This window comes from Chionomys nivalis, chromosome 13 (genome assembly GCF_950005125.1).
Source record: "Chionomys nivalis chromosome 13, mChiNiv1.1, whole genome shotgun sequence".
NCBI lineage: Eukaryota > Metazoa > Chordata > Mammalia > Rodentia > Cricetidae > Chionomys > Chionomys nivalis.
This window is the reverse complement of record NC_080098.1, coordinates 20,523,387-20,543,315: the sequence shown is the minus strand read 5'-3', so window position 1 is coordinate 20,543,315 and position 19,929 is coordinate 20,523,387. Positions and strand designations below refer to the sequence as shown.

At 43.8% G+C, this 19,929-nt stretch overlaps 1 protein-coding gene across 3 annotated transcripts in view; it reads right to left on the bottom strand.

The window, feature by feature from the left end:
• Positions 1–242: 242 nt before the first annotated feature.
• Positions 243–19,929, bottom strand: part of Bend7 (BEN domain containing 7) — an 84,586-nt gene continuing 64,899 nt past the window's right edge. For all 3 annotated transcript variants that reach the window (XM_057787455.1, XM_057787453.1, XM_057787454.1), the window contains 3 exons: positions 11,742–11,861; positions 5,413–5,466; positions 243–2,331 (listed from right to left, as the gene is read on the bottom strand). In XM_057787455.1, coding sequence (XP_057643438.1) covers positions 2,270–2,331; positions 5,413–5,466; positions 11,742–11,861 — 236 coding nt within the window. In that variant the 3' untranslated portion in view covers positions 243–2,269. The remainder of the gene's footprint in view (positions 2,332–5,412; positions 5,467–11,741; positions 11,862–19,929) is intronic.

Here is a 19,929-nt window from a genome sequence, read left to right as displayed (position 1 = left end):
AGAGCTGCGACTCCAGCGTCCACCAGACTCTCACTCTGCTAGAAATCCCTTTGCTTTATTTGTAAACATAATTTTCCACAGAGGCATAACTCCTGAGAAAAAGCATCAGAATATTCATAAATACCCCTTAATTAATGAACAGCACAGACTTCATGAACACAGAAGGCTGGGATGCAAGCAAGACACGTATGCATTCAATTAAAGTAATTTATTGTATTTTTCCAGAATGGACATAAAGGGCATCTTGGGAGTTGATATCACAACACAGTGTTACACACCATTTTCACAACTAGCTTTACATTGAATTCTTTTTAAAAGAACATAGTAATTTAAAAAATCTGAATATTTACATATTAATAAAACATATGTACACAAGAGATTGAGACACATCCATAGATATGGACCTTTTTTTTTTTTGCTAAGAAAGCCTATAAAAAGGGTTTCTGAACAAAGCCAAACAGTAGTCACAGTAAGTTAACACAAATACAATTTAAACTTACAAAATATGATTTCACTGTTGCAGTTCTGATCCGCCTTTCCACTTTGTGAATCCACGGTGCCTGTCTGCGAGCTGAAAGATCCCCACCCTCCTCAAGTATTGAAGACTCCAAGCTGCCGCCGAGGCTTGGAAGGAAGCGCTTTTGGAAGGTTTATAGTGTGTACTGAACAGGCCTGCAGTGTAAGTATATGGTCCCCCTGTACTAAAAACAAATCCGTCACCATTTAATACAGTGAAGGGCACTAATTCAGCCTTTCTGTTCCCTTGAGGAGGACTTCATCCTAGGAGGCAGAAGACTTTTTTTTTTCTCCAGGATCTGCTGCAATTAAACAAAAGCCCTGGCTTGTCTGCAGCTCACCAGAACACTCAGTAAAACAAAAGGATCAGGGCTGGCTGGCAACAGAACCGGCAACTGAAAGGGTCGATGGGGATAATTTCTAAGCCATCCGTAGTCTCCAAAGGAAGAGTCAGAAAGGTTCACATGTGAGATGTTGCTGTCTAGTTGCTAGACGACTCCACGAGCAACACCTAAGAGCACATGTGTCACATTCCAGGGATGTCACAGATCGCCTCACTGAGCGGCTGGTCTCAGTGGAGTACTGCCCTAGTCCTCCTGTCCTTAGCACTACATGTTCAGTAGGAAGTGACACGGTACACTGGATGTCCAGGTTCTACGTCCAGCTGGCCATGAAGAGAAACCCGATCCCAGGCAACCCCTTACCTACTTCTCAGTTCTCTCAGGCAGAGCAGAGGGCGAGGCGGTCCCAGCAGCACTAACTGTTGGCTCTAACACTAGGCAAAAGGCTAAGCTATTGTCATGGCAGTTTTTAATCCCTGGGGTTTGGTGCATTGACTCTTACTGTCTTTTTTATGACAATTTTTGGCCTTCTGTGTCAAGTGCCCAAGATTCAAGGCAATTTGCTTTACATGATAAATAAGGTTTGCCGCAAGGTTCTCTAAGTACGTTGATTTCAACGCATTATTTCATTAGTGAAACATGTGGAGGTAAAGCAATATCCGTACTGCAAAGATTTCTTTAAAATAAACCCAGATTTTTCTCATATCTAGTTTTACATAAAGTAGAAGGCAAGTGTATGAGGGACCAGATAAACTATAGGAGGAACATGAAAACAGGGTCAAAGCTACTCAGTTTAAACCATATTTAAAAGCTTGATGGCTCCTAAGCAGATGTCTGGTTGTGCTGAGTTAAGTTTTTTGTTACTGCATCATCATAAATTACGTAAAAGTGTTTTATTTCCTAAGAATTCATACATCATTTGTACTCCAGTTCAGAACGACTGTTTCAGGTCACTATGACTGAGGTCATAAATGACTTCACAGACCAGGTCAGAGCCATCCCATCTCCCAGAACTACCTTCCCTTCTCTAGGCTGAAGGGTTAGTTAGCGCTGCTACTTTGTAACTTCCGTCAGGCCTAGAGAGAGGTCTCCTCTGCATGCAGCTAAGCAATTTACAATAAAATAAATACGTTTAAGAAGACTGTGTATTCACACAGAGATTATGAATGAATAAAACCAGGACGAGAACTGCTTTTTTATGATGGGTCACACACGCTGGACTTTTGAACAGTAACAACTCTAAGCTTGATTTCTTTGAAGAAAATATGATGCCAGATTGGAGTTGTGATACTACATGTTACAAAGAAATGACTCAGACAGGACAAGCCACCACAGAACACCCACACTGCAGGAACCTCAACTGCTCCGGGAACCTTTGAGGAAACAGAAGAAGAGTATGCTAAAATGCAGGTCTAGGCAATGGAGCCTAAATCCGGGTCCTCCGCGGTCTCTCTCCTGGTGACAAATATATTACCTACAACAGAGACAAGACAATGAGGGAGGCTGTTTCTCCAAAGCATAGTTGTACATTTTATCACATGGCCAGGGTCAGGTAAGGACAAAGTCAACTGAAGGGTTTGTGGGTGGGGTACACACCTGTGCTGTTCTTTAAGTCACTAAGCATCAGTCTTAGTTTTGCTAAATGAATAATTCCAAGAATTAGGAATTTCTGGTGATTTTTTTAAAATGAGAAAGCCCATGAATATATATTACCATTAGTGATGTATTGTCCAGCAATAGAAAAACAGCTAAATATGATTTACCTGAAAACATTATTAACTCCAGAGGCTCCATCTTCAAACTGCAAAAAGGAACTACTTTGATTTGATTGTACACATTTTTTCTTTAAATGTCAACTGTTCCCAGATTCTGAGAGCAGTTCCTGATCGAATGCTCCCTCCACACCTATGCCATAGTGTGCAATAGATGCTTCTGTCCCTCACCCCTGTCTGAGGGCCGGACCTGTGCAGCAGACCAGGGATGGTGCTGAATGCTGCTCACACGGCTCACTGAACAGGTCGCACACCTCAGCAGGGTCTGGTGGTCCACACCTATGGTTCCAAAACTCAGGAGGTGGGGAAAGAGGATGTTGCCAAAGCCAGAGGCCAGCCTAGGCTACATGAGACCCGTTTTGAGGCTTAACTGTAGTAGGGGGAAACAAATGCCATCTGACTGTCTGCAATTCTACCCTGATTTTTTCAGGTTCACAGCAGCACAGGGATCTTCCCTCGTCTCTCCTTGATGCAAAATTTAAAGGAACAAAAAGACATTTAAAGTAATAAAAGCACTATTGAATCTTTACAAAGGATCAACTTTTGTCAGTTCAGACAAACGAGAAGCTGGAGATGTGGTTCGAATCATGCTCTTTGCACAATTCTGCCGAGTGAGGCTGAGTCACTGCAACTATGTGCACAAGACATGGGGTTCACTGCTTTACGTGGCCGGGTCAGAGCAATGTGGAAGGGTGATATGCAGCAACACGGAAACCAAAGAGCCGGTCAGGGATTTTACTTTAGAAGGCAACCATGAAGCATGCTATCAAGATTATTTGATAATCAAAAATTGAGAACCAATCTGTGACCTCTTTCCCCCTTTTCCAAAATGAAATACTTTAAAATTGATAGACCATGCTGTTGAGAAGTTTGTGTCTACAGCTAGCAACAGTCTACTTTCTTCTTTATTACCCCAAAGCAGGCAGCATTAAGAAAGGAATTGAAGAAATGAGCTTAAACTGGAGTGAACTTTGGGTGGATGGATGCCAAACATGGTAAATGTGAAGAGAGCCCACTGACATGGAATCCTAAGGGGACTGCACGTCCATCGTCTCTTAGGATCTTTAGAAACAGAGAAAAGCTGTCTTTGGCTTAGGTATAAGAAAGCCCTATGCTATAATGACTGGACCAGCCATGCCATCACCAGCTGTGATATCTTGGGAATGTCATTTAATGTTTTTTTTGGGTTTCAGGCTTTCCCCCCTGGAAAATACAAGGGATGGATACAAAGGAGGGATAGGTCGAGATGAGTTCCCAAGTTCTTTTCATGTTCAGATTCCTTTGCAGTTTGTCAGTCCTGGAAAACTCTTCCAGCATCCCTGGGCACCTGTTTCCCTTGAAATGTCTCTGCTCAGTCTTTAGACAGTTAAATGTAAAGTTGCATCTGCAAGAGGCACAGTCTTCAGATAATACAGCAAAAGTCCACCACGTCATCCGAAGACGACATGAAGCAGAAGATGGCTGTTGCCGACGCCCAGGGGACAACTAGAAAAGTATGACATTCCTCCCCAAGGCCCCGAACCATATGTCATCATTCTGATCAGTATTTCCTTCATCTGCTGGGAATGGGTCAAAGATGGTAAAGGTATTGTCATTATGAGTTGTCCTGCTATTCAGAGGATGGTAACAGACACTAGAGAGCCCACATTCAGCTCTCTTGACTCACAAGTATGGAAACAGACAAACAACATAACGACTGTAGATGACAAGAACTGGATCTGTGCAGATGCTTTGTATACTACTGTGGCTCCTTTCCTTCACTTGTCCATTGATCTGTTACTTGGCTGCTCAAGGCAGAGAAGTGAGGTATAATTTACATGACTCTAAGGAGCTTCTCTTTGATCACCACCCCGAGATAAGTGTTACCTAGGCCATGTGACCACTAGGGACTCTACCAAGAGCTTCTGCAAACATACTGTACACTCCATTCATATTTTCTCAATTTAATTCAAGCCTCACTGCCCCAGATCAGGGAAAAAACAAGAAACGAAACAAAACAAAAAAATCCCAAAGCTCCACTGATTTGAGCTTTCGTAGTTCAAGGTTTCTTTGGACTGTCTGGATTTTATGGATGGAATCTTCAGAGAATCTTTGAAGGGCAGCCAATAGGGAGTCCTGAGACCAAGTGAGGGGTAAGTTGTTTGACACATGGCTCACTGAGCAGCCACCTGTTCCTCTCCTCTCGGGTGTGAGCTCATCCACAGGCAGAGGTCAGGATCAGAGGCATGACACCGAGTCTTGAGATGAGGTCACAATCAAGCCCACACCTGAACAGTTGTGCAGTATTCCACTGCATTTGCTGACCTGACACCAGGAGTGTGCTTCACACTGATGGGCTGGCTTATTCAATCACACTTAAAAACACACGATCACTAAGAGTGCTGGTGCATGCCTCTCAAAGGCCTTTTGATGGAATAAGACAAGATGGGCCTGAATTTGGTCACACAAAGTTGACAATCCTGGGTTAAAGCTAAATGTCGTTTATATTAAACGTGTCTTTTAATGTCTAAAGGCTCGGTGAAGCAGCATGTTGCGATTCTAACTTCTAAGGATTTGCACTTCTGAGATTTTATGAATATGAAATAGGGTGTGAGAAAAAGAGTTTCTTTTCATAGCCAATGTGAAAACAGTTCTGAACCCAGGCCCCCCAGGAAACCGGGAACTGTGAGGGCCTGGGTCTATTACAGAAGCAGCTTGCTCAAGCACCTGCATCCCTAATGGTGAAAGCATTTTCAATGCAAATGTTTCCTTGCAGCGGGTGATGAAATGTAAATGTGTCTTACCTGTAGGTGGTAGAGAAATGCCGTCCAGTTTTTCATCACCGTCAGCTGCCTCTGCTGGTTACAAACATAAAACACAAATCTCATTAGTTGTGGGGAGCACATTCATTTTGCTGGATACAGGAACACAATTAAAGAGACTCCAGTGTATACAGTGGCTTTCATCTTTCTTTCCCTGTTCCCTTCACTTGGTTCACATTTCCGGTTTAGCATCATTATTTAAACACGATTTCGTTTGGATGATTATGACAGGAAGTCAACCTTCCTGTATTAAAACTTGAAAACTCTCTTGACCTCATTTTGTCAATCATAGGTGATTTCATTTTGTCTTATTTTCATGAGCTTAAACCTCTCCCAGCAGTGGGATGGACTGCTCAGCCACACCCTGACGCACTTAAGTCACTGCTTCTGGCTGCAGAACTGTACTTCTCACACCGTGCCCCATCCGCACCTGGAGCCACTCATAGTGGGAATCCTCAGAATGAACTTTCCTTTGCAGAGGCCTGGCTCTGGAGCTCAGTCTAACTCCCGGATCCATTTAGTCAGGAAGGAAACCACGGACAGAAAATACATACTTTTTTTTTTTTTCAAAAGATTCCTCTCTTTTGTGATTTTAAATGCAAACCTTGCTCTTGTGTTTCAGTCTCCTTAATGGTTGTGCAAAGCCTGATCCTTCAGACACAGACACACACACACCTACTAATGTAAAGAGAGGCTGCTCATAAGTCTCCTGGTAACTCAAGGGAGTGAGCCTCCCCTAACATGCTAGGGACAGAGGAAACATTCACATATGGCTACAGGGATAATCCTGGTGGCATCCTTTCCCCACCCCGAAGTTCCTGCTGCCGGCACTTGTGTGCCTTGAGGGTAGCCTTTGCTCTACCTTGCAGTGTGGAGATAGTGGAAAAGCCAACACAATGCTATATTCTCATTTTCACCGTTGGTGCTTTAAACACGACCAGGGGCAGACACAATCAGAAATATTCAAGCTTTCTGCCTCTAGTTTACCCTCGAATAACTTGTCCTTAGGTGGGTAGATCTGGCATCAGTGTCTGCTGGCCCATGTGACTGAGCACAGAAAGAAAACAAAAGAGATGGAAAAGTCCCAGCCAATTTTGATTGGAACAGAGACTATTATAAATGTCGTTGATAAGCGTTAACAGCACGACAAAAAGATAAATGGCAGGACAGAGCCGGGGAAGGTGATTTACAGGAAACCTGTAAGATGTACTAAAATTCTTTAGATAAAAGGCATTAGGTGCTCTGGTTGGACTCTGTGCACACATGTGCATACACACCCTTGCACACGCCCACATGTATGCACACACAGAGGTAGCAGGTCCTTGTCGGGGGTCTTCACCTATCATTCTCTACATTATTCTGGGATATGTCCTCCCACTGAACCTGCAGTTTCAGCTAGACTGGCCAGTCTGTGAGCCCGGGGATCTGCCCTTCTCTACCAGCATCCGAGTGCTGGGGTTACAGATGCACACCAGCACACCTGGCTGCGTTATAAGGTGCTGGGGATCCGAATCCCGTTTCCTGCATGTGTGGCAAATGCTTTCCCCACAGATCTACTTCTTTAGCTTGGTTCTTATGGCTTTGAAAAGAACTTTATATATTAAAAAACAATGAATGCATGGCTTTTATATTTAGAAGTCACCATTTCCTTCTGACTGGTTTCAATGAATCTGAAAGGCAGATGGTTTACATTGCAATTGTCTTATTACCAGGGCTGAAATTCTCCAGTAATAATAAATGGCCACCACCACTCACTAAATACTTTTTATTGAGAACTTTGTGTGCAATTTGTCATCTGGCTGATAGAAAGTCTTGTGGGTATGTCTGATGCTATGCTTGGTTTAATACACTAGGAATCAGAGCTGGAGAAATGAAATTACGGCTAGTAAGTCACAGTGCCAAGATAAGAACGGGCTTTGAGTCTGGACTCTCAAGCTCTTGCTATTAATAATACACATATATCCCATGTGATCTTATATGCTAATTTTTAAAAATCTTCAAATTCTAGTTCATTTTATATTTTAGTAATTTCTTCTACCTTACACATGTCTGCTTTTCATTTAGTGTTAACAAAAACTAGTTTGGGTCTGAGGTGACCCTTCCCTTTGTAACTCAGCTACCCTTACTGGGGCCTGTGAAGGTCAGAAGAGGGGACTGGATCTCCTGGAATTGGAGTTATGGCCTGTTGTGAGACTCTAGGTAGGCGCTGGTGCTCTGGAAGAACAGCCATGGTCTTAATTGCTGAGTCATCTCTGCAGCTCCTACCCATATTTTTTGTGAGCCATGATGTAGTTGCTGGGAACTGAACTCAGGACCTCTGGAAGAGCAGCTGGTGCTCTTAACCACTGAGCCATCTCTCCAGCCCAACACATACTTTTTATATGTGGACCTACATGGTCATGTGCTTTTGTCAGGATAGAACAAATATAGTTTACATATATTTAGGTTATATATTCTGACATATGTAAACTATATATTTTGTCAGAACATATAACCCAAATATACGTAAACTATATGAGTTCGTATATGCTGGTTGCGTGTGTAGGGCAAGTGTCATGGTGAAGATCATCAGGATGTTAATTATAACACTTGTCAGTAACAACAAGCTCTCAGCCTCTCTTCTCTGGCGATGATCAAGTTGTAAAATTTGGAAAACACTGAGCAAGTCCAATAAAAATTTAGTAGCAGTGACAGCTTTACTTCTGGATCTAACGCAAACAATAAATTGTGATTTCACTTCTGAAGAAGTAATCTAATAAAAGTGATAAAAATCCACATCAGGAACGGAATTCTAGTTATAGAAAAAAATTATTACATGTGATGAGAGCCCCAAATGAATTTGTTTGGATTTGCATAACGACCTTTCCAATGTGTGGGACACCACTTTCTCCTACAGTCAGGGCAGGTTTCCCTAAGTGGTGAGCTGATTAGCTGTGTCCAGTCAGAGTCTGGACCCAGTTCTAGGAACGGAGCCAAGGATAATAAACAAGACTGTGGAGGTAGGTGGTGGAATACCTTTAACACACTGCATTATCATTTTGATGGAAAATAATCAAGATGAAAAACCCCAGAGCCTGTGACATTATAGATCCTGGCCTCATTCGGGAAAGGCAAATGGCTCTCATTTCTGTTTGCTGGAGTCTCAGCTTTGAGCTACTGAGAAGGCAGTGTACCGGCGTTTCACACACAGAGACAAACTCTGTCTGCCATGGCTGGGTGCCATCCTCTTGCTCTAGCTTGACCTGTATGTTCTTTTTTAGGGCACCCTCCTTCTTGGTGGTTACAATAGCCTATTCAACACATTACAGTTGTCCAATGGAGAATGTGCGCAAACCTGCTGATCAAAAGTCACACCCTAATGTCTGCTGTCACGTCAGTCTCCTGGGTTAAGCAGTGAAGGGCTTCTCCAGGAAAGGGGCACTTAGGGGCGTCTCTTTGTGGAGAAAGAGGTGTGGGTGTGAATGCAAATTGTCAACAGAAATGCTGGGGTGCTTAAGAAATAGTCACTGTCCAGCTTGGAGTAAGGATGGAGGGGAAGGCAGAGGCACGTCCCTTCTGTGTGCAAATGTGTGTGATGGAGTGAAGAGGGAAAGGTAAGAGAGACCAGGACCCTTGACCCCAGACTCAACATTAACAGAAGGATCAAGGTCTGCAGCCCCCTGCCCTGGACTGGCCTCCTGTATTTGAATACTTGATCCTAGCTGGTAGGGCTTTTGAGAGGCTGTGGAATCTTTAGGAGGCCTGGCTGGAGAAGTAGGTGACTGGCGGTAGTGATGGGCTAGAGCCTGGACCTGGTTTCGCAGCGATCTGAGATGAGGAGTCCCAGTTCCATGTTCCTGCCATCAGAGTCGCCGTTTTCATCAAGATGATCTACATCTCATCAAATCATGAACCACTGCCTTTGCCATGCATTCTGTGGCAGGGATGGCAAAGCCCGCACAGGTAACATGGTGGAAGCTTACAAGAGTGATATTTAAACTATTTTCGTCTTGTGGCTTTGCAAGGCTGTGTCTCTCTTTTCCATTATGAGGATCTCCTCCATAGCCTGACTTTCTATGACTCCTACCTTGAGAGAGTCTCTTAGAAACTTAAAAGTTTAGGTCCTACAGGACTCTCTTTCCTCCAGAGGAGCAGGCCCTGATACACGGAAGCCCTGTCCTTTTCCAGGCCTGCCCCTGTAGCGTTATAACTAGAAGCATCACTAGTCTGGGTCCACAGTTCCTTCTCCCTAAGACCTCAAGGACTGACACAATTCTCACAGTTTCTTGTCAGATCCACCGGTCCCAAGGAAATGGGAAGGCGGCAGCCACATGTGTAGGTACCATACATGTTGGATACCGACATGTTGGCTGCCTGGGGTAGTTCAAAGTCGGTGCACATCTGGGAGAAATAGTAAGGGGGCTGACTCGTGGGTCACCGGACCTCTGTCTTTGCTTTACCTTGTTGATGCTAGATTTATATCTCTTCCTCATGACGTGTTTATATCTCTTTCAATTCTGACTATCTGGAGTTTTTGTATTTTGGGCCAACAACTCCTCCTTTCAGATTAACAAGTATATAGAAGGAAGTCCTTACATATCCAACAGCTGAGCCATTCAAGGCAGCATCTAGGAAACACAAACCAACCTGGCACAGGTACCACTCAGGTCCAAGGCTTGAAACCTGCCTTGCCTAAAACACTGAATTGACACATCACTGCTCTCAGTCAGGACTAATACTGGGTAAGCCTAATGGGCCACACATGGATCTTTCAACTCTGAGTTTGCTTTTTCCTCTTTATTCCTATTTTAACCCTTCCAGGGAGAAGTCATACAGCAGAGGGGGCTTCTGTGATGTAACTTCGGGAAGGCGCAGAGGACCCTGAAGTACTTGAGCGAGCAGAAGTCATGTTAGTAGGAGTAATCTCCCATTTTCCAGGTAGTTTGCGGATTAGGAGACTGAATCTTGGGGGGCAGATGAGAGAAGAAAGGAGACCGGGGAGGGAGTATAACAGCCGGAATGGAGAAGGGAATGAGAGAGGTGCCGATAGAGCAGAATTAGGGGGATTGTCAGAGGGTGGCCATACAGCGACATGAGGAGTCCTGAGGGCAGAATCCAGGGACACTGCTGCCCCATGGGTCTGGAGGGAACGGCATAAATATTGGTACCTTCAGACAGAAAATGGCAGTATTCTTCAGGATTTCATATTTTGACTAGAAAAAACAGTCTCTCACTGGCTTGGAACTCATCAAGTGTGCTAAGATGGCTTCCCAGCCTGCCCTGCAGATACAGCGCTGAGATTACAAGGACATGCTTTATATTTATTTATTTTCTTACATGGATTCTGGGAATTTAACTCCTAGTGCTTTCAAGGTAAACGCATTACCAGCAGAGCTGTCTCCCTGAGGCCCTATTTTTTTTTATTGTTTTTGAGTAATCTCCATATTGTTTTTTTTTATAACAGATATACTAATTTACATGAAATTTAGAAATAAGACCTAGAGATTTGTGATCTAGTAGAGATAACTATTCTCGGATGATAGGAGAAAATTGACCCCAAAGGGATTTCTAACTGGCAAGATGGTAGATTCTGGAGGTTGAGACTTTGACGACCAAATCTATATAGTTACAATTTAACTGGTATTATCTTTGCCTAGAAAAATAGCTTCCAAGCTGCTAACTCTCAACTTTTAAACATGCCCACATGCACGCATGCATGCATACAAAGAAACACATAAACTCACACCTTAAATTCCTTCCAACTTGATGTGGTGTTTCTGACCAGATGACTTTTGCTTTTTTTTTTTTTTTTTTTGATTTTTGAAACAGGGTCTCTCCACATCACCCTGGCTGTCCTGGAACTCACTGTGTAGAACAGGTTGTCCTGGAACCTACTTTGTAGACCAGGCTAGCCTCAAACTCACTGAGATCTGTCTCTATCTCAAGTGCTGGAATTAAAGGCATGCACCAGCCTGCTGCTCCTGCCCCCTTTAGACTTTGAGCAACTAGGCCTTTAAAAAACTCATGTAGGTATAAACAAACAGAAATCAATAGTCAGATAAAAGCGAACCACAGAAGACTAACTACACGTGAGACACATTAGACTGCAGGTGTGAGTAGCAATCCTTTCCTCTTGTACTATTAAAAGCAAATGGATGACATAATTTCTACTATTCAATCTTAAGACAACTTTCAAAACCAGAGCAGTTCCATAGAACATGTCCTTGCAGAGACAAAGGCTACCGCAACGCCCTAGAGAGAAGGCGCTATGCTTCAAAAGGCAGAGAGCTCAACAAAGCACTTTCACGATGACTTCTACAGCGTATTCATACCTGAGCCTCTTTTTAATCTTCTTCTGGCCAGTTTGATTTGATCCTGTAGAATCTGTACCCAGTCTCTTGGGCCAGGAAGTTTATCCACATGGTTCGCAGTACAGTACTTCTCTGTAAAGACTGAAAAAAAACATGAGATTGTACTACATACCTTAACAACAACAAACGGATGCAGAACAAAGCAGGAAGGTGGCCCACGGAGAAAACACGTCCATGTCTCTTGTTGTTCCTTTTCTAGTGCTGGGAATCTAACCTAGGAACACGCACATGGCAAGCATGCGCTCAACCACAAGCCTCCTCTCAGTCCTGAAGTAAACTTCTAAGGATGACAGCCCCATGGCATATCTGCAGCGGCACTGTGCTCTTTGGGTAAAGGTGGCAAGCAGCTGAGCGCTGGCTACAAATGACGGCTTGTGCTTCAACATGAAACTGGCTGGACACACTGAGCAGGCTGTGGGGAAACCGCTCTCTGTGTGTGCTTGTGTCTGATGGGTAGAAAGGAAAATGCTTCATACGGCTCTGCCAGGTCCATTTATAACAGAATCGAGCAAATGTGTTAAATGACTTCGTCTGTGTTGTCAATTCATAATCAAATGCGACATTACAGAGATGTTCTCACTCTGATCCTTAAGAACTCAGCACTTGCCAGGGGGTGGCGCACGCCTTTAATCCCAGCACTTGGGAGGCAGAGGCAGGCGGGAGGATCTCTGAGTTTGAGGCTAGCCTGGTCTACAAGAGCTAGTTACAGGACAAGCTCCAAAGCTACAGAGAAACCCTGTCTTGAAAAAAATTGAAAAAGAAAGAAAGAAAGAAAGAAAGAAAGAAAGAAAGAAGGAAGGAAGGAAGGAAGGAAGGAAGGAAGGAAAGAAAGAAAGAAAGAAAGAACTCAGCATTCAATGTAAATAATTCTGCTGTGCATCTGACACTGTAAGACTCAGTCTAGGTAAGAATCAACACCCTGCACACTGCAGCAGATGTGAGCAAAGACCCTACTAAGTGCTAACATACAATAGAGAGTCACAGCACAGGACAAAAGAGAGGCAGGACATGGGGTCCAGGAAACACCACACGTGAGGTGTGGAGTTCACATTTCTGCCTGGCACTGTTCCTGAGCCCCAGTCCACCCCTGCCTTTTCACTGGCTGCCTGTGAGGTCAGTAATCCGTCCCAGCACACTGCCTTTGTGATATTTAAAATGTTGCTAATTTCAGTGTGCTAAAGGTCTCTTTCAAAGAGAAAAGACACAGTAAAATATTGACAGATTTAACTATACAAAATTGAAATTCCCATTCAATGAAAAACAAACATTTTAAAAGAGCCACAAAACCTGGCCACATTATATATGCCTGAGAATGTTCAATATCTTGAAAGACTACACTCAAATAAAAGAGCAAGTTCAATAGTCCCGTAGATCAATAGTGTATTTGAAGTATAAAATACTAGGGAAAACGTTTAACTAATATGAAAATCAAAAAAACTGAAAAGTTCACATTGTATACCTATCCTGAGTTAGAAAAACAAGGTCAAGAAGGCTGTATTTGATAGTAGCAAAATTGTGGTGACCTGGCCCAGTCAAACTTTACTATTCGTATAAAACTGGGAATTTTTTCCTTGGGAAATAAGAATAAAACATAATGAGATTCATAAAATGGTTACACTCCTGATCAGTAATGTTACTTCTAAAATCAAGTCCTAAGGAAATAGCAGAAAGAGGGAAAAACCCTGTGTGTGGACTCAGATGCAAGCAGTCCGGTTGAGCAGGAAAGATGACTGTCATGGGTGGGTCTACAGGCCACGGGGAGAGGGATTCCCTTTAGGAAACTAATACTTGTCCCAGTTAACCAAGCGTCCAGGGCAGGCGGCTGACACCTGTGGCAAAACAGATGATACAGTCGCCACAGAAAGGAAGGAGAGGTAAAGGCGAAACATCACAGACGTTGGGTGAACGTTTGTGTAGCACCCACATGATGTGGCCGGCAGAAGGCTAGGTATAGGGAAAAAGGCTGGGACACTGCTGCCTCTGAGTCTGTAGGGATCCGTTCCCTGAGATAACCTCATGAATGATGCATCACCTATGCTATCATCACACACTTCAAATCAATTTAGATTTACTCGATGATGATAATACAATGTCAATACTAAGTAAGTTGTATTGTTGTGTTATTTAGGGATAACCACAAGAAAAAGTCTACACAGCTCTCTCTGAAAACCAGGCTGGCCTTGAACTCAGAGATCCATCTTTCTCTCCCTCCCCAGGGCTGGGATTAAAGGCGTGCACCACCACTGCCTGGCAAAAGCCTACATGTTTAAAGCATGTACTTTACCACTGGGCTATGCTGCCAACATCAAAGGTGGTGTGTATGTGTGTGTGTGTGTGTGTGTATGACATGTTGGGTTTTTTTTTCCCTTGCATATGTTCAATCCCCGATTGTTTAAATCTGTGAATGCTGAACTCACTGAACACGAAGAGCCACTGAATATGAGCAGAAAAACTGCTAAGAAGAGAGAACATGCAGAAGGGAGGGCACCTGGCTGAGCACAGTGGTAGAGAACGCAGGGCCTGGGGACAGATGATGGAGGCAGAGAAGCCCACACAGAAGGCCAGACGACTGCAAAGCTAAGGGGCTCAGGAAGAACAGCCAAGTGGCTCCAGAGCATTAGGGAGCCAGTGGCTGGGCAAGTGTCTGCTGAGAGCCATGGAGGGAGTAGCCACCAACACCTGGGCTCAAAGGGTCGGGGAGGAAAGGAAGGAGGTACGATGTTGTAGGCTGCATGAGCAGGCAGCATGGTAGGTGGAAACAGGACGTGGGACAGAGGGGACGATTCAAGTAGTCATCTCGGAGGAACCAGGGGTGATGGAATAGAGAACTGAGGCAGAGGGGCCACCTTCAAACAAGATGGAAAACCAGAGGAAGAGATGTGTTGTTAAGAGGCGGCTCCAGATGCAAGGCTCTAGGCTCCAGAGACTCCGCGAGTTCAGTGCTGAGGTGCCATGGAGAGGAGAGTGTGGGGAGGTTTGGAATTGTTGACAACTGAGGACAAGCGGTAAGGTGCTAAGCAGCAAATGGGGCACAGTCTACTGGGGGTATCAGGTTGAAGGGATGGCCTGGGGTTAAGATTAGGGGAACAGTTTCAGCAGCAGAACGGGGACTTAAAGCACTTGAAGATGTTAGGAAAATGACACCAGAGAGGGGGGCTGACAGACAGACTCTGGGATGCTGGGGTATAAAACAGCAGAACAGTGTGAAAGGATGCTAGGGTATGTCAAGTGAGGTGGGCTAGCAAGCAGCAGAGGAAGGCAGGACTGCTGAGGTCCTGACACCATGTGGCCAGGGATCAGGTAGATTTTCATGTGCACAGGGGAGCGAGTCACACCGGGCAACAGCAAGTTATTGAATGGAGATGTACAGATCTCCTAAGAGTCTCAATGGAAAGATCTATGGCAGTCTTACATGAGTGGGGAGTCAGGAAGCAGAATCAAGGAGCAGGGCAGCATGAATCAGGAGGCCTGCTGTAGGTTCTGTAGGGCAAAGGAGAGCAGCCGCAGCGGAGGAAACAGGTCACATTCCGAGGGCTTCTCAACTTCCTGCACCAGGTCCTTCATTTCTTTCTTTCTTTCTTTCTTTCTTTCTTTCTTTCTTTCTTTCTTTCTTTCTTTCTTTCTTTCTTTCTTTCTTTCTTTCTTTCTTTCCTTTCTCTCTCTCTCTCTCTCTCTCTCTCTCTCTCTCCCTCCCTCCCTCCCTCCCTCCCTCCCTCCCTCCCTCCCTCCCTCCCTCCTTCTCCCTCCCTCCTTCCCTTCCTTCCTGGTTTTCGAGACAGGGTTTCTCTTGCAGTTTTGGAGCCTGTCCTGGTGCACTAGCTCTTGTATACCAGACTGGTCTCGAACTCACAGGGATCCACCTGCCTCTGCTTCCCAAGTGCTGGGATTAAAGGCGTGCGCCACCACCACCTGGCCAGGTCCTACATTTCTTTGTCTCCCTCAGAGCACCCAGTACAGTGAAGAAACTCAAGAAACATGTGGTGAACAAATCATTGGAGTTTCTAGTCTAGTTTCTAATGTTAGCAAACAACAGGAGCTCTAAAATACAGACTAATTAGAAAATGGCCTATCTGAATGAGCAGGAAGTCTTAATCAGTCAAACATTTAAATAAAAAAGATTTTATCACACCAAATGCTCACAATAACATTTACTGACTGCAAACCGTCAAAAGGTGTTTGAAGTTTGTTTTAATAAAGAAAATTTAAAGAACAATGTATTTGTATCTAGCGTGCTATTCACTTATATGAAAAAACATACTACAAAAATGACTGAATAGACTCTTTTTTTTTTTATGAAGACCTGTCTTTATTGTCCTCTGAAGCATGTCATACAGAATTCTGCACTCTTTCTCTACAGTGAAATGTCTCTACAGTCCTAATGCTGGACCCTTGTCATACAGTTCCCATGTATGAGACCCCCACACCATAAAACTACTTCATTGCTACTTCAAAACTATAATTTTCCTACTGTTATGAATCATAATGTAAATATTTGTGTTTTCTTTTTATTTATTTATTTATTAAAGATTTCTGCCTCCTCCCCACCACCTCCCATTTCCTTCCCCCAATCAAGTCCCCCTCCCTCATCAGCCCTAAGAGCAATCAGGGTTCCCTGTCCTGTGGGAAGTCCAAAGACCATCCACCTCCATCCCGGTCTAGTAAGAGGAGTATCCAAACTGCCTAGGCTCCCACAAAGCCAGTACGTGCAGTAGGATCATTGCCATTGTTCTTGAGTTCTCAGTAGTCCTCATTGTCCACTATACAACAAAAGTATATGCTCAACTATGTTCATAGCAGCATTGTTTGTAATATCCAGAACCTGGAAACAACCTAGATGCCCTTCAATGGAAGAATGGATGAAGAAAGTATGGAATATATACATATTAGAGTACTACTCAGCAGTAAAAAAAAAATGACTTCTTGAATTTTGCATGCAAATGGACAGAAATAAAAAACACTATCCTGAGTGAGGTAAGCCAGACCCAAAAAGAGGAACATGGGATGTACTCACTCATATTTGGTTTCTAGCCATAAATAAAGGACATTGAGCCTAGAATTCGTGATCCTAGAGAAGCTAAATAAGGTGAACCCAAAGAAAAACATATAGGCATCCTCCTGAACAGTAACCTTCATCAGGCGATGAAAGGAGACAGATTCAAAGACCCACATTGGAGCACCGGACTGAAATCTCAAGGTCCAAATCAGGAGCAGAAGGAGAGAGAGCACGAGCAAGGAACTCAGGACCGCGAGGGGGGCACCCACATACTGAGACAATGGGGATGTTCTATCGGGAACTCACCAAGGCCAGCTGGCCTGGGTCAGAAAAAGCATGGGATAAAACCGGACTCGCTGAACATAGCGGACAATGAGGACTACTGAATAGACTCTTATGAGATAAACATCTTTCCACTTATAATGCTATGTATACAATTAATTTCCATAGCAACCTCTTTTCTTAGATTGTGAAATGCTTGTGCTCAAATTATCACACATTAGCAAGTTGTAGTTCCAAAATAACTAAGTAGTCCCAGGCTATGCCAATGCCCAAGCGGCTCCATGTGTGCCAGCAGTGGCGTTTAGAAGAACCACAGGGAGGGCTGAAGAGTGCTCACTCTCACGCCGTGAGGGGCTGCAGTTCAGACCTTTACAATCCACCCTTGAGCACAGCATCCCTTCAGTTGCTTCAAAAGGCAGCAGCTTCTGCTTATATTTTTTCTTCTTTCAGTTAAAACTTTTCTGCTTTTAATAGAAAAAAAAATCACCATCCCCTGGGCCCGTGACTAAGACCTTTGAAGGCACAGCACAGGCTTCTCAAAAAAATGCCTACACAAACAAATACTTCCACCAGGCACATTATTGACATTTTGATTCATGGATTACATCCAAACTTCAAAGGGACTTTTAACTAGAATTTACCTATTGAAGATGAAATTCTATTCTCTCCATTACAATCGCAGACGAGACCTTAGAACAAGGCCGAAAGATGCCATTGCACTGATGTGAAAACAGCTGATATGCTGTGTGAACAGAGGTATGGAGTAAGCAGAATATATTTTGCTATCAGAATCCATAGCTAAAGGTCAAGCTATTATCCCGGTAACAGTTCCATTAGGAGTAATGATGTGAAAAGTGGCATTGCATTAATGCACTGGGTTTCCCACTACGTTAATAGTGGGTCATTAAGAATCATAGTAGGATAATTTGCATTCATCCTCAGAATGCAATAGGTTCTAAAATGAAATTTCCCTCCTTCCTATTTTAATGCATCGGGGAGACAGGAGGGCTAATTTTAAACGAGCCCAAATAATCCGAACAAGTGGAATGAGACCAACGATTAAACTAAATAAAAGAGTTTAAGCATCTACTTTGCTTAATATAATTTGAGGTCCCAAGGCACAGAGAGTATGTTAAGTCACCAGGGGAATGACAAATGCTTGAGTAGATCTGTACATGAATAATGACTTTTCCAGATGCTTGCATTCATTTGAACCATGCCCTTTAATTGTTTATAAATAATGAATAAGCTTGCAGTGGCTGAGCAGTCCTTCCCCAGGAATGCAGCTTTTAATATAATCGTCAGTGAGCTCGGTACTTGGTACAATGAGCGTGTCTGACACACCAACAGGGCAGACTGGCCATGCCCCCCAAACCAGGTTCAAGGGGCTTCTTTCCTGGATCTTTTCTGTACTGGAAGAACAGAGCATGGTCTTTTAAAGGACACCACTGTGCCATGCAGACACCCTAAGGAGTGGGGATTTGTAGAGATTCAATCTCTTGGTGGTTTATTTAAGAATCCTAGCCAGCAATGACAACACACTTTCAGCTACAATTGGTTTATTTAAGAATCCTAACCAGCAATGACAACACACTTTCAGCTACAATGACTCAGTTATAACTCAAGTGGGAACTAAGGTTTGCATGGAGGAGATGTGGAAAGTGGGTCTTCATTAGATGTCAAATTCCCTAAGCCTTTGAGGGGCTAGGGACCACAGCCTTTGTAGTAGGATCCCAACTGGGGACCACTTGTAGAGAAGGGTGTTCAAAAGCAGAGTGACTCTTGGGCATTGATGTTAAAGACCCCTATATCCTTCTCACATCCTCTCTGTTCTCTTAAAGCTATTACTTTAGCATCCCACGTGCTAAGCAGTTTATGTAGCTCATTTACTCTTCACAATAGCCAGTAGGGCGGGTATCGTGATCTTAATTACAGATGACAAGATCCAAGTGTGGGCAAGTTAAACGACTGATTAGAGATGGCACAGCCAGAAAGGATTGTTCCCCATAGAAATTATTGGGTTTTTAATCTTTGATTTTGTAGGTGAGTATAGAGGTACTGTAAGAGAAAAATGGTCAAATCCTAAACAGGAATAGAGCAATGATTAAGTAATATTTCCATGTTGAAGATGAATGTTGATGTTATTTTCAACCACACAAGACGGAAGTGTGGTGACATCTGGGGAGAAAACTGGCAGACCTCCTGTGCCTATGCCCTGTAATCCCCAGACCAACGAGACCAGCTGAGTAAATGAGAATACGCACACAGGGAACTGTCCTGTAGGGGGCAGATGTATCGAGTTTTGAACTCTGAGACCTGATGATGTGCTGAAATGTCCAGGAAAGCAAAAGCCCAACACTATCTCAGAGGGTGAGAGCTGGACCCTCACAATAGTGGTTAGGGCTAATGAAATCATGGCATGCAGAGCTGAAAAGCCCTGCTATATCAGATATAAAACCAGAGCTGGGGTGGGGATAGGGGAGGCAAGAGGAAGAACCCAGCTGACAAAGAGAGAAAAGAAGAAAAGAGATGTGCAGAGAGAAGCGAAGTTATGCAGGGAATACAGGACATAAGATGCAAGCTTGCAGGCCAGGCCTAGGTGGCTTGTCCCCAAGGGTACCTGAGTAATACCCACTCCAAACCAAGTGCCTCCGTGAAGACTGTTTCCCATAGGCTGGAGGAAAGCCCAGGTCTTCATGTGCCACCAATTACGTCAGAGCACATACTCTAATGCCACCAGACCGCCAGATGCCCCAACTATCTTACTCATCACTGGTCTCTGTGCAATCACACAGTTTAGAAGCACAGCATGAGACACGAAGTCACTAAAAAGCTTTTGAGATGTGACAGCTTTAGCTACAGTTTCTCTCACCT